Here is a 14,937-nt window from a genome sequence, read left to right on the forward strand (position 1 = left end):
GGGCCTCACCATATCCGGGCCCCTGTCCTCCCATCACCAGATCCCAGGGGTCCCATTTCACAGGGGAGGACACTGAAGCCCACGCAAAGGCAAACACCTTGCCCAGGCCTCACACCATCTGACTGCAAGCCTGGGCTCTGGCTCCCTTACCACTGCCATTCTCCGTCATGTGTTCAAGCCTGCCCTGTCATGCAGGAAGCAAACAGCTCAGTCCCTTCCCCTCTGCAGCTGAGGTGGGGTCGGGGAGACAGTCACATAAACAGGCAGGTGCAGGACTTCCCTGGTGGCGCAGTGGTTAAGAATCCACCTGCCGGAGGGAGGGGGTATGGGGATATATGTATACGTATGGCTGATTCACTTTGTTATACAACAGAAACTAACACAACAATGTAAAGCAATTATACTCCAATAAAGATGTTAAAAAAAAAAAAAACACTTAAAGAAAAAAAGAAAAAATCCACCTGCCAATGCCAGGGACACGGGTTTGAGCCCTGGTCCGGGAAGATCCCACATGCCGTGGAGCAGCTAAGCCCATGCACCACAGCTACTGAGCCTGTGCTCTAGAGCCTGCAAGCCACAACTACTGAGCCCACGTGCTGCAACTACTGAAGCCCGCACGCCTAGAGCCCATGCTCCGCAACAAGAGAAGCCACCGCAATGAGAAGCCCGTGCACCACAACGAAGAGTAGCCCCCGCTCGCCGCAACTAGAGAAAGCCCACGTGCAGCAACAAAGACCCAAAGCAGCCATAAATAAATATATTTTGGAAAAAAACGGCAGGTGCCACACAGCAGTCAGAGCTGTGACAGGAATCCCAGGGCATTGTGGGAGCCCAGGTGATCAGGGAGAGCTCCCAAGTCCAGAACTTACTTTGGGTTCTATAGTTTTTGTCTCATCATTAAGATCTTGTATTTGCGAGTCATTGTCATCATATTTGCCTTTAATTCTTCAAACACTGTTCACTTTAAATCTTTGAACATTTTTTTTTTCTTTTTCTTTTTTTTTTTTGCGGTATGCGGGCCTGTCACTGTTGTGGGCTCTCCCGTTGCGGAGCACAGGCTCCGGACGCGTAAGCTCAGCGGCCATGGCTCACGGGCCCAGCCGCTCCGTGGCATGTGGGATCTTCCCAGACCGGGGCACGAAGCCCTATCCCCTGCATCGGCAGGCGGACTCTCAACCACTGCGCCACCAGGGAAGCCCCTGGTGGCATTTTTGTTTTGTTTGTTTTAGTTATTGCTGAGCTGACTCTGTAGGGTCTCTCTCCCCCACTGTGTGCAGCTGTTTATGTCTCTGCTCCATGTTTGAAAGTTATTGTTTTTCATTATCTTTAAGCTGACTCCCTCTTGGAGTCACCCCTGGGTCGGCCTAGCTTCGGGGTCAGCCAGTGATGGCACAGAGGTTGTGCTCAAACCCCTGAGTCAGTGAGGCCCTGTGCCAGGGGCCCGTGCTCAGGCAGTTTGCAAGCCAGACCTGCCTTTGCTTCCTGCCGTCCCTCTTGCATCTTCTCAACATGTGCACACGGCCTCCTGCTGAGCAGCTGGGTTGACGGGGCTCCCTCCGTCTCTTGTGCAGCCTGGTGCGTGCGCGCTTCCCCATTCATTCCACCCTGAGATCCCTGCTGTTTCCAATTTGCCCAGTGGCCTGAGGTGTTACTTGGCTCCTAGTCAAGTCAGCCCCCTCCAGCAGTGATATTCATGGCTTGTCCAGTCCAATAGGAGCTGGGAGGCCAAAAAAAACCATTACCTCCCACTGCTCTTACCTTGCCATTCAGTAATTATTTTTGAGTAAATTCTTCTTAATTTGTCAAATGCCTTTGATTAATCTCCAGAATCCTGAAATGGTTGTTTTTGACAACTCTGTCTAGTTTTAAGGTTGCTTTTATGGAGTGGATTTGCCGAGATACTCATGTCATTTTGAAAGTCCACATTCTTGTGTGTGAATGGCTTTGACTTCATTTTAACAAATTTGAATTTATTTTAATGTTTACAGAAAAGCAGCTCACCTTGATTTCACGGTATTTAGACTGAGGCCAATTTAAAAATGTGTCCCTTGAGGGGGCAAAAAGTATATGTGAAATTTGAGTAGGAGAAAAGTGTTTGTCTGACATAGTTTGTTGGTGAATAGATGGCAGCAAAATCCAAAATAATATTTGCCATGAGTTCATACCTCTCTCATGTCAAAGTCTGGAGTTGGTGCCTCAGTGTTGGAGAACAGCTCCTTCTCTGTCTTGTTGCTTTAGTACTTGCCACCCCTATGTCCAGCATCACCTCATGGCCCAAGATGGGTGCTGGTGCTCCATCTATCCATTCCACATTCCAGCCATCAACAAGGAGGCAAGGGGAGGGAGATCCTCTCTGGAAACTGACACTTCACTCTCTCTTAAGTGCTCGTTGGCTACAACATAGTCAAGCGGCCACACCTAGCTGCACAGGAAGCTGAGAAATGCAGCCTATCTTCTGGTGCCTATGTGCCCAGCTAAAGTTGTGGGCACACCACTCGCTCACTGCATACTTTGAGGTGGTTAGCCCCAGTTTTCAGATGAGAAAACTGAGGCACAGGGAAGGGAAACATTTGCCCAAGCCTGCACAGCCAGTCCTAGAACCAGTGGTTGTCAAGCCCCACTTGCCTTCCTCCCACATTGGGTGGTCGTGGGTTTGAATCCTGGCCCTGCCACGTCCAGGCTATGTGACTTTGGGCAGTTCTCTGCACCTCTCTGAGCCCACTAGGAGATGAGAAGCCAAACGATGCTCACGGAGGTTTCTTATTTCTTTCTTTGGGCATTTCTGTTTCTTCTACGGTGACAATGAACAGAGAAATAATTGAAGAAAACAAATGAAGGGCATCAACAAGAGGAGCTAGTTGGGCTGAACACCCACACGTGCAAAGCCAAGTGTGATGGTGACCCAGGAACACTTGGGCTGTGCTGGGGGTGAGAGGTCATCCCCCTGGCCTGGCTCTCCCACGTTGACCTTGGCCTGAGGTCCTGGAACCAGCCTGGCCCTCATGTGGACACTGGCCAGGAACCACGGACCTCTACCAGCCTGAACTCCTGTCGCTCCTGGTGACAGCTGCTAACTGCCTACCCACCACCCCCCACTGGCCTTTGCTCTCAGCACCCATCTATCTGGACAGTCCTTTCCCCTCTATCTCGGCCCGGCTGGCCAGTGCCTTCCTCCCCCATTTATCCCAACAACCCTGAGGGGTGTGGACTTCACTCCCATTTCACAGATGACACAAGTGAAGTTCAGAGAGGTTGAGACACTTGCCCAAGGCCACACAGATTTGGGCCCAGGTTTGTGGGGCACAGGAGTGAGTCCTCGGGGGCTGGGACCTGCTCCAAATCTGGAGGAAAGGCCCTGGGCCTGGGAGGGTGAAATGGCCCCTGGAAAGGGTGCTGCGTTGAGTAATGTAGCCAGGTCTGTGTCCTCAGGGAGTCAGGGAAGGCCCCAGCAAGACTTGGGTGAGCAGGTCCCTTTGGCTGGAATACCGGATGGTCAGGGCATGATGGGAGCCCCTGGGGTGCCCTGACACAGCTAGGACTGGGAGGGGGGCAGTCAGAAGAGTATGGAGCATCACATGTGACAGATGGCCACAACAATATCTCCCACCCCATATGCACTTCTAGAACCTTGCAACTCCCCCACCAAGACATGGAATCTAATTCTCCTTCCCTTGACTTTGGCTTGGGACTCTTGGTTAAGCAGTAGGGTGCAATAGAAGTGACAATGTGACCACTAAGAGTGGGTCATACAAAGCACCTCAGTTTGTTGGAACACTCCCTGTTAAAGCCATCAGCTCTCATGGAACAGCCCAAATGCCTAGAAGCCACCATGTTGTGAGGAAGTCCGAAGAAGCCCATGCCGAGAGACCACCAAGACCACAGGAGGAGAAAGAGACGGCTGGCCAAACCCCACCTGTGTGCACCTGCCCAGATGAGCCCTTCCCACCTTCCCGACACAAAGAAAGAGAGAGAACAAACTGTTGTTTTAAGCCACTAAGCTGTGGGGTGATTTCTTACACAGTGATAGCAACTGGAACATCCTAAAACAATTTTTCAAATGACATGGGTCTAATTAAGCTAACATGGAAAGATCTTTAGAGCAATGTTAAGGCTAGGAAAGCAAGCTACACAAATGTCCAGCAAGATGCCTTTTTTAAAATTAATTTATTTATGTATTATTTTTGGCTGCGTTGGGTCTTCGTTGCTGCGCGTGGGCTTTCTCTAGTTGTGGCGAGCGGGGGCTACTCTTTATTGTGGTGTGCGGTGGCTTCATTGTGGTGGCTTCTCTTGTTGCTGAGCATGGGCTCTAGGCACGCGGGCTCAGTAGTTGTGGCTCACGGGCTCTAGAGAGTAGGCTCAGTAGTTGTGGTGCACGGGTTTAGTTGCTCCAGGGCATGTGGGATCTTCCCGGACCAGGGCTTGAACCTGTGTCCCCTGCATTGGCAGGTGGATTCTTAACCACTGCGCCACCAGGGAAGTCCCAAGATGCCTTTTTTTTTAGCACACACAGGGTCTCAGATATTTGCTTTGGACCATGTCTCTGCCACATAAACATTCAGAGAAAGTCCTGTCAGGATATACCCCCAAACACACTATATCCTGAACAGCTGTTACCCCTGGAAGCAGGGGACAAGAGGATGGAGTTGGGAGCTTCTCCAAGCTAGTGAGGTTCTGGACACATGTCCATTTTACGACCCATTTCTTGATTCCTCACCAATGTTTAATTCAACAGAATAGTTGGTTTCTAGTTTATGTCATGGTCTCAGAGATTTCTGCTTCAATGAGGCCATTTGTATCTTCTAGAGCATTCATACTGACAAGGTGCCCAAAGCCCAACTCATCGTGTTCCTCCCACACCTGATTCCGCTTCTGTGTCCCCACCTCTTAGGTGGCTCCAGTGGCCCCAAGAAATCTAACTCAGCTCTCATCCCTTTCCCTCAGCCTCCTACATCCAGTCCATCCCCCAGCTCAACCATTCTCCTTTCTAAGTATCTTCAATCCACCCACCTCTTCTCCATCCTTGGCCCCTACCTAGTCCACCACCACTGCCATTGCTGGTCTGGACCAGTGTGGTCTGCACCTCCCTGGTTCCCCAGCTCCCACCCTCACTCCCCACCAGTCTTTTCTTCCACATGGCCAGAGACTTCTAAACTCTTCCAAATCCTTGAGCGCACATGGGGCCCTGATCATCTGAGGCTGGCAACTCTCCAGGCATGTCTTCCTAAAACTCAGCCACACTGAAATTTCACACCACACACTTACAGGTGTTTGCACATGCAGGTCCCTCTTCCCAAAATGCCTCCCTTGGCAAATCTCCTTCCCCTGAGCCTCGTCTCAAATGTCATTTTCCTGCCCCTTCTCACCTTTCGTTGACAATCTGTAGGAGGAAGCATGTAGGCGCCCTCTAAAAGAAGCCCTCATTGTCATTTTGATTTGCATTTCTCTAATAATTAGTGATGTTGAACGTCTTTTCAGGCCCTTATTGGCCATTGTTATATCTTCTTTGGAAAGGTGTATTTAAGTCCTTTGCTTGTTTTTTAATTGGGCTGTTTGTTTTGCTGTTGTTGAGGTGTAGGGGTTCTTTATATATTCTGAATATTAATCTCACCAGATATAGGATGTGCAAATATTTCCTCGCATTCCATGGGTTGCCTTTTCACTTTGTTGATAGTGTCCTTTGATGCACTTTAGTTTTTAATTTTGATGAAGTCCACCTTATTTGTTTTTTCCTTTATTCTGTATGCTTTTATTGTCACAGCCGAGAACTCACTGGCAAATTCAATGTCATGAAGTTTTACCCCAATGTTTTCTTCTAAAAGTTTTATAATTTTAGCTCTTACTTTTAAGTCTTTGATCCAGTTTGAGTTAATTTTTGTATATGGTGAAAGTTAGTATGCAAAATAGTAAGCAGCATTATTTTGCATGTGGTTATACAGTTTTTCCAACACCGTTTGTTGAAAAGACTGTCCTTTCTCCACTGAACGGTCTTGGCACCCTTGTCAAAAATAATTTGGCCAGGGCTTCCCTGGTGGCGCAGTGGTTAAGAATCTGCCTGCCAATGCAGGGAACATGGGTTCGAGCCCTGGTCCGGGAAGACCCCACACGCTGCCGAGCAACTAAGCCTGTGCGCCACAACTACTGAGCCTGCACTCTAGAGCCTGTGAGCCACAACTGCTGAAGCCTGTGCACCTAGAGCCCGTGCTCCACAACAAGAGAAGCCACCACGATGAGAAGCCCGCACGCAGCAACAAAGACCCAACGCGGCCAAAAATAAATAAATAAAATAAATAAATTTATAAAAAATAAAACTTTTACTTTTTCTCTACTTCTTCCTTTCCTTTTTTTTAGATGTTGGGGGTAGGAGTTTATTAATTAATTAATTTTCTGTGTTGGGTCTTCATTTCTGTGCAAGGGCTTTCTCTAGTTGTGGCAAGTGAGGGCCACTCTTCATTGCGGTGCGCGGGCCTCTCACTATCGCGGCCTCTCTTGTTGTGGAGAACAGGCTCCAGACATGCAGGCTCAGTAGTTGTGGCTCATGGGCCTAGTTGCTCCGCGGCATGTGGGATCCTCCCAGACCAGGGCTCGAACCCGTGTCCCCTGCATTAGCAGGCAGATTCTCAACCACTGGGCCACCAGGGAAGCCCTACTTCTTCCTTTCTTATTTGGACGCCTTTTATTTTCTTTTAATTGCCTAATTACACTAGCTAGAACTTCCAATACTATGTTGAATAAAAGGGTTGAAAGCAAGCATCATTTTCTTGTTCCTGATCTTAGGAAAAAGTCTTTTTACGTTTTCCTAACCAGAGAAATGTTTCACCAATTCAAGCTAAATGAAAGTAGCCTTCCACATCTCATACCAGAAGTAGCCTCTGCACTCTCCATCTGGCACTGCATGGGCCCATGTTTATATACACATCCTGCCGTGTTCTCTCTCCCAGAATCCTTGAGGATGAGGTGGTGTCTTCCTCAATTTTGAATCTCCCCAACTACAGACTTGGGGCTTTCTCCATGTTCTCAATACAGGTTTGCCTTCAAGTCTGGTGTTCTGCTTGAAAGGAAGGACCGGCAGCCCAGAACAAATTTGAGTTCTGAATTATCAAAATCCCAACAACAGTGGAATTCAGAAGCAGGGCATCTCTAATGTTGTTGCAGCCACTCCAGCAATAATGTCTCTTGGACTTCCCTGGCAGTCCAGTGGTTAAGACTCTGCGCTTCCACTGCGAGAGTGGCAGGTTCGATCCCTGGTCAGGGAACTAAGATCCCACAAGCCACGTAGTGTGGCAAAAAAAAAAAAAACACCTCTAATTTTCATTTATTTATTTAACCCTTACTACCACAGGGCGCTGGATATATAAACCATTGTCTCTGCCCTCATATGGCTTATAGGCGTTTTTGTGGAGATAATTGATGGCTACCGAGTCAAGGCAAGTCTCTAATTGTACCTACTGGAAGGTACCAAGGCACCTGCAGTTACTCACCCTCTGTCTGCTGGCTTCTGGGTCAAAGGCCAGACGACAGCTACAAAGGCTCACCTTGGTCAAAAGCAGACCCCTTTGTTCAGAGACCTATTCTGGTTTGAGTCTCCTGGTGAATTCGAGAGGTGTAAAATAAGACAAAGAAGGCTGTCCGTTAATTAGAATGAGGAAAATGCCTGCCCTGGATTTGAATGACTTTGCAAGTTTAGGAATTTTCAGATGAAGTGGATTCCATGGAAGGATTGTTTTCAAGTTCCTATGAGAAAGAAAGTGATAAATGGAATATTTATAAATGGAATGGAATATTTGTAAACGGAATATTTCCTGTCATATCAATAGACAAAGGGTGTCACAGTCATCAATGATTGCAGCCCTCCAATGTGACCCGGTGAGCCCTGAGGAAACTCAGGGCTGAAAAGAATATCTGCCAATTAGCAGCCAACAGACTGCAACCACTCAGGAGATGGTGAGCCCTGAGGAAATTCAGGATGTGAAAATACAGGATACTGGCCCCAGATAGCTGAGGTGCATATCAAAGGAATGAGTCCAGTGAGCCCAGACTTTTACATCTTCCCATACAGAGAAAAGCGCTAAATTCCTTAACTTGAGATATCTGGTTTTCTTTAATTAACAATAATCTTTTTATGTTCAGACTACCTGCCCTTTGGTACAAAACTTCTTTACAACCTGGCTCCCCCCTCACCTTCTCGGAGCAGTTTCTCAGAGCTATCTGAAACGCTGTCTCCCGGGCTGCAGTCCTCATTTTGCCCCAAATAAAACTTAACTTGCAGCTCTCACGTTGTGCATTTTTTTTCAAGTCAACAAAAGTGTTCCCTAAAGAAAAGAGAGAGGGGGAAAAAAAAAGATGTAGTTGCAAAGACAGCCAAACAAAACAGGGAACCCATACACTGTGTCTATTATGTGCCAAGCAAGCATGGCTCCAATCACGTTTATTTATGTATTTATTTAGACATTTAAAAAAAATTATTTATTTATTTATTTATGGCTGTGTTGGGTCTTCATTACTTCGCGCGGGCTTTCTCTTTCTGTGAGCACGGGCTCACAACAGAAACTGAGCCAGTGAGGTCTTGCAATTTTTCTGAAGGGAAATCACACCTAGGGCTCCTGACTTTAAAAGATAAATAAATAAATAAAAAAGGAGCATATGGTGTAAGGAATTGGAATTGGATGGTGACACGTTCATAAATGTTGCAACTCCCAGAACTTACCTGCCCTTGTAAATTTCTCCAGGTGTTTGCTCAGGATCTCATTTTGACCCTGATACTGAACCTGCCAAGTAAGGGAAGTGGCATTACTTTCTCTCTCATATTTATTTTATCTCCCATTTTTAATTTTTATTTATTTTTTTAAACATTTATTTATTTTTGCCTGCTTTGGGTCTTCTTGCTGTGCGGGCTTTCTCTAGTTGCGGCGAGCGGGGCCTAATCTTCATTGCGGTGCGCGGGCTTCTCACCGCGGTGGCTTCTCTTGTTTCGGAGAGCGGGCTCTAGGCGCGCAGGCTTCAGTAGTTGTGGCATGCAGGCTCAGCAGTGCTTAACTGCTCTGCAGCATGTGGGATCTTCCCTGACTAGGGATCAAACCCATGTCCCCTCATTGGCAGGTGGACTCACCCACTGAGCCACCAGGGAAGTCCCTATCTCCCATTTTTTAATTGGCAAAGCTAAATGACTCGGGACTTCCTTGGTGGTCCAGTGGGTAAGACTCCACGCTCCCAATGCAGGGGGCCCAGGTTTGATCCCTGGTCAGGAAACTAGATTCTGCATGCATGCCACAACTAAAGATCTCCACATGCCCCAAGGAAGATCCAGCATGACTCAACTAAGACCCTTCACAGACTAAATAAATAAGTGTTAAAAAACAAAACAAAACTGAGTGACTCACCCAAGGTCTGTCTGATTCAGAAGCTGGGGCTCTTTACTGCCAAACACTGTCTATAAGTTTCTTCCCCTGGATTAAATCACTGTTTTTCTTTCTGTTTCCTCTCTGCCTCTTTTCTGCCTTCTTTCCTGGGTTTCCTGTAAGCCTGCTGAGAGGTAAGTATGCCTTGCCAAGCTCAGTTTGTAAAACCTCAGAGAACTCTGCTCATTCCTGAGGGAACCCTCCAAAACTTCCAAACCCCTTACCGGAGGCTTTCTGGCCAGGGGCCTCTGGGAAGTTCATGAATCTCCAAAGAGACACCCTGATTCTTGAAAGCCGTTCTCCATCAGCCCTCTGTGGTTTAGGCAATCGGGTTCAGTTCTGAAAGCTCTATTTTGTTTTCATTTTGCTTTGGGGAGAGGCTTTGGGCCTCTCTGTTGATTCAACTCCTTCTCCTTAAAGGATAAGTCAATATTTATGTCCAGACCCCAGGTATTGGGTCAATTGATTTTAGAGATGTTTTTGCTCATAATTCATCCAAGTGCTGGATTCCACAAAACAAAATCAGTCTTTGGCTGTACTTTCGTGACGATTTTATTTAAATGCCTCATTAATAACTGTTTATGGGGTGATTTGGAAGAACTCTCTAAGACTATATATGACGAAACAGTTAAAATCTATAAACAATTCCTACAAAGGAAAAGGCAAGGAGAGACAGAGGTAGGGGGGTGTAGTTTCCAGCATCTCTAGTTTTTTTCCTTTTGAGTCAGAGGGGAGATGTCAACTGGCCAATTAGACGATTTGGAAGGACAGGTGGTTCTAATCTCCTTTGGGCACCAAAGAGAACGTAACAATTAAAAGTGGAGTGAAATGTAAGGGAGATCCTTCAGGAGACGCGCATTTCCATTTGGGGGTGGGCGTGGCGGCGGCTCCTCTCTTCAGGGGCTACCCAAATGGGACACATCCGGCAGCCTGTCCCGAAGCGGCTTTGGAAAGGACTGGAATCCGAGTCAGGGCTTCACGGGTTAAGGAGCCCATGTCACATCGGCCGTTCCAAACTCCTCCTCTCGAAACTCCTCCTCTCGCAGTGAGGTGAAGATGTTTGAAAATCACCCCACTGCAAACTCCTCCCTCTACGGGAAACCTCCCATTGAAATGCTGCAAATGACTGGGGCCCCGCGTGCAGTCGCGTCAGGGCCGCGCGAAGCCCGGGTTTCCAGAGCGGACACAGCGGACAGCAGCCCGGCCCGGGGCGTGACAGGCAGAGGCTGGGAACATGAGGCTTGCGGGCTGCGGGCTGCGCTGGGCCGTCGCCCTGCTCATCGCTGCGACTGCCGGTGCAGGTAAGGCTGGCTCCAGAAGCCCGCGCGGGGTGGGGGTGAGCCTGCGAACTAGGAGAGCCTCTTGGTAATTTTTTTTTGCAGGGGAAGAGAACGAAAAATCATTCCACCCTTGGAAGACTTGTGGGAAAATGGCACGAAATCCTTCCCAAATGGCTGCAGGGAGCACTAAGGGGAGCGCGAGGGTTGGGAGGGTCTGAGGGGTCTGGGGAGTCAGGGGAATGTGGGATGCGGCTTTCCCCACAAGCCTCCATCCGATTGCAGACCCTCTTGTCTTAGAGCCGGGTACGCGGGTCTCCACCAATGGGGGGAGGGACCCCCTCCCAGAGTTATTCTAGGGGTGAGCGTGACCCGAAACCCGGCTGCTCAGCCTGGTCCCTGGCTGCACGCTCAGGGTAGTCTGCGGGCGCGCCCCGGCGCCGGTTCACCGTCAGAGGTTACGGCGGCGGGCAAGTTGGCTTTGTGCGGCTCAAGGGCGCTGCTGGCTCCCGGAACTGAGAGGAACGCGTCCAGCGCGGACCCCGCACCACACTTCCTCCCAAGGCCACCGCCTTCAGCCCCGCCCCCGAGCTCCCATAGGGCGCCATTGGAACAGGCGAGCCTCGAGCCACTCCCCTTGGCCAATGGGAAGCGGTGTCTGCGGAGGCGCGCGCGGCGTCGGGCGGGGCTGGCTCAAGACTAGCGGCGCACCTCGTTCTCGATGAGGACGTCCAAGGAGATTCCTCAGGTTGGTCCCAGCTTCTGTCACAAAGGAGGCGTCACGTCCCGGGCCCCTGGAGAAGTTCTGCTAGCGTGGCCGAGGCGCCCGTGGAGCGCCTCGGTCCCTCGGCGAAGGCCTCAGTTTTCCCCTCTATCTGTGGCGAGGCCTTCGTCCCCGCTTTGTCCTCGGGGGCCGCCCTCACCCACCCCGCCCGGGACATGTTCGCAGACGTGCCCCCCAGGCCACCCTCATGGCCCTCGGGTTGCCTTGTTTGTTCAGAGGCGCTGAATGGGTTCAGCTGTGCTGCGCACATGACAGCATTTCGTTTTAGAGGGTTTGAAGTTTAGATTTGGTTAAGAGGCTAGTAGATGCACCATCCTGGGTTGTCTACTGGCTCCCAGAGGCATTTGACCTCGCTCTGGAAAATAGAGAAATGGTCCTTTTCCTACTTACGACCAGCTGGGCCTAGAAAAGGATTGGGATTGTCTGAGTAACAGGATGCAGGAAGCTTTTCCTTTTTATTGGCAGGGAGGTGGCTTTGAACTCTTGGAATCAGTACCTGTGACCCATCAGTTTCCTCTGGGAGGAGAGGAAGGGAGGTTGCACATGGCAGAGGATTACTGTAATAATTCGGCCATTCAGTTGTGTGAAGCAAAGGGAGCGTGGCTTGGTCAAGAGATGCTTGATTAGCCTGTATTTCACACGCGATCCACTCCTTTCCTAAGAGGAAACGATGGCAGTGAAGTCTTGAGCAAGATGCGTTGTTTGCTTCAGTTTCCTCTTTCACTGGGTGGCGGAGGATCTGGTGTATTTTGGGTCTCAAGGAGGCTGATCGTCTGGTGTGTTCCCCAGGCTCCCGAGAGCTGGCAGCTACTAGGTATCTTCTCTGGTGTTAACACAACCATGTACATTTGTAGCAGCCCTGACTACTCCAGTTTGCCCCGAGGGGGAGGGAATTTCTTGTCTGTTTCCTTTGGGAATGGAAGTAATTGGGATCTTAACTGCATGCTTTCCCTTAGCCAGATCAAAATCAGTTAACAGCTGTGTGTGGAGCCTCAAATATGCCAAGGACACATCCAAACTCAGAAAGTAGAGTGGTCCCGCTAACAGTTGTGTCTGCTTTGGCAGCAGGCTCCAGGGTTATTCATTGATCATTGCCAAGCATACTTTTCTTCCCGGGCAGCACTGGCAAAGATAGGGAGAGTGTTTTTGAGACTGCAAATCTTTAAGAGAAATATGTGCCTCATTCTGTCTTTCCACAGTATTCCTGCTCTTATCTGTAGGGTTCCTCCCCTGATAAGACCCAATTCTAGATGCCTTTTTTGCTCAGAGCTTGGATGGCCTTTCATGTTCCCCTTTAAGTACATTAACAGCATCCATACTCTGCCCCGCTGTCAGGAAAGAGACCATGTGTTGCTAAGACACTGTGGAAGTAGCCAGCTGTGAACAGTGATAGAAACAGGCTACCCCTCCCCAAAGGCAACAAAATCTACCATCGAGATCACCCTTGGGGAAAATACCTTGGCGACACCTGGTGTGGAAAAGAGCACTGGTAAAAGGATGTCTCGTTTGTTTTCCGCGGAGTCTGTTAGGTCCCGCCATTTCTTTCTCAAGAAAATGATTCCATGTATTATTTTGATTTCCCTGCACAACCACTGTCTTCAGTAACAGGAAGGAAAACATCGAAAGCGCTTACCACCTCATTTGTGTGCTGGAGAAAAAGCAGAAATGTGTATTCCCCTTATCTGTTTCGATTATGTTGTTCCTGACTCGTCATTCGTGACAGGAGAGGTCTAAGGGCTAGAGTTTAGTTTTTTTGTTTTTGTTTTTTTTCCTAAGGGAGGGTGCAGTGCTTATGTAATTTTAGGCATCTCCAGCATGAGGAGATAAGGGATTGGGAGCTCTGGTTTGCTTTTGCTGAAATTCAAATGAAACTGACATAGAAAACCCAAATCTTGCTTCTGGAACAGGGAGAAGACAAGAAAGAGGTGTGATTTCTTTGGGCTGTGGCGTTTGAAACAGGCCTAGTTCTGACCCATTGTTCAGGACTGTGTTGCCTGCTGTGGAGACACCCATCTGATGTGCTGTCCCTTGGTGCTCACTGTTCCTCATCCCCGTCCTCATGAGCAAGGCTATGGGATTTATTTCCCAGCTGACCGTTCCCTGTAATGGTGAAATCCATTCACTTTTCATTTAAACACTGTCTGGAGCTGTTGGCTAGCTGTTCAGGTAGAAATAGGTAGTAGTGGGGTCTTCCTGTTGGTGGGGTCTTCAGCCGTCTATGACAAGCAAATATTTGATTAACTGTTGCCAGGGGAAGTCTTGTTATCCAGGGAACGGGGTTATTGTTCTTTAAAGGGCCTTAAGATGTTTTAATAGTTCTAACCTTTCCAGGAGCACATTTTGTGTGTAAGATGATTCCTTGTGCAAAGTGGATTAGTAGTGGCAATCGAAACTGCAATCGCCTGGTTGGGAGAGGGGATGACAGAAGGTCCTCCTCCGGGATCCTCACTGAGAATGCCCCTTGCCTGAACTTCCTTTTTTACTTTTTTCTGAGAGTCTTGGAATTCCGATTGCTTTTTGCCCACCCTGTGTGCCAGGATCTAGAAGTGAGTCATTTCCTTTTTCAGGCATGATCACAGTTCGGTTGTGAGTCAGTGGGGTGTGGGGTGTATTGTAGAGGCAACTCGGAGGGAGATATCCTGTTTGGCTCAGTAGCTGGGCAATGTGTTTATCAGTCTGTGTTCTGATAGCAGTAGATTCCAAAGCTCAGCTCATTCACTTCTCTTGAATGAATGGGCTCCACTGGGGCCACCTCCAGCCTGGCCTCCTTGAGTTCAGTTACCAAGTTCTGTTGATGCTTGTCAGCACTCTTTGTATTTCTATCTTTATCACCTGTAGCCTCCTTGTGGCCCTCCTAATCTCACCTGACTGGTTTCCTAACCTCTGGCAGGAACCTTGGACATGATCTTTGAAGACTTAGAGTTTCCATTTTGAAATTGAGGTATAATTGACATACTATAAAATGGACAGATAAGTAAAGAGTTCAGTGAGTTGTGATAAACATTTACTTCTATGTAACCACCTCTCATTAGGATCTAGAGAATTTCTCACCTCCCAGAAAGTTCCCAGAAAGCCATTTACACCCAAGCCTGTCTGTCTGAGCACCTCACTACACTGCCTCTCAGGGGGTCTACACAAAAGTGCTGGGTGAACCAGCAAAGTAGAAATGGATGAAGGGATACATTATTCTCCCATGGATCACTTTACCAGAAATGCCAAATCAAGTTTCTCCATCCGTGCATGCATATTTGAGAACTCAAATACATACATATACACACATGTACACATAAATAAATAAGTAAGTAGCTGTTTTTTAAAGAATAACTTTTACAAGGAAAAGCAACCCAAACGTTAGTTTCATTGTGCTCCGTAGACTCCAGGGCAGTGAAAGATGATCTTTTTGCAAGGTTCTCCAAAAGTCCTAAAAATGCAGAACATTCCTTGACAGCTGGAATCAGGCCATGGAATGTCATCCACCATC

At 48.4% G+C, this 14,937-nt stretch overlaps 1 protein-coding gene across 2 annotated transcripts in view; it reads left to right on the forward strand.

The window, feature by feature from the left end:
• The first annotated feature begins 10,518 nt into the window (after nucleotides 1-10,518).
• The window catches only part of LDLR (low density lipoprotein receptor), a 35,419-nt gene continuing 31,000 nt past the window's right edge, over nucleotides 10,519-14,937 (forward strand). For both annotated transcript variants that reach the window (XM_082837046.1, XM_082837047.1), the window contains exon 1: nucleotides 10,519-10,696. In XM_082837046.1, coding sequence (XP_082693172.1) covers nucleotides 10,630-10,696 — 67 coding nt within the window. In that variant the 5' untranslated portion in view covers nucleotides 10,519-10,629. The remainder of the gene's footprint in view (nucleotides 10,697-14,937) is intronic.

This window comes from Leucopleurus acutus, assembly GCF_964270905.1.
Source record: "Leucopleurus acutus genome assembly, chromosome: 3".
NCBI classification, from domain to species: domain Eukaryota; kingdom Metazoa; phylum Chordata; class Mammalia; order Artiodactyla; family Delphinidae; genus Leucopleurus; species Leucopleurus acutus.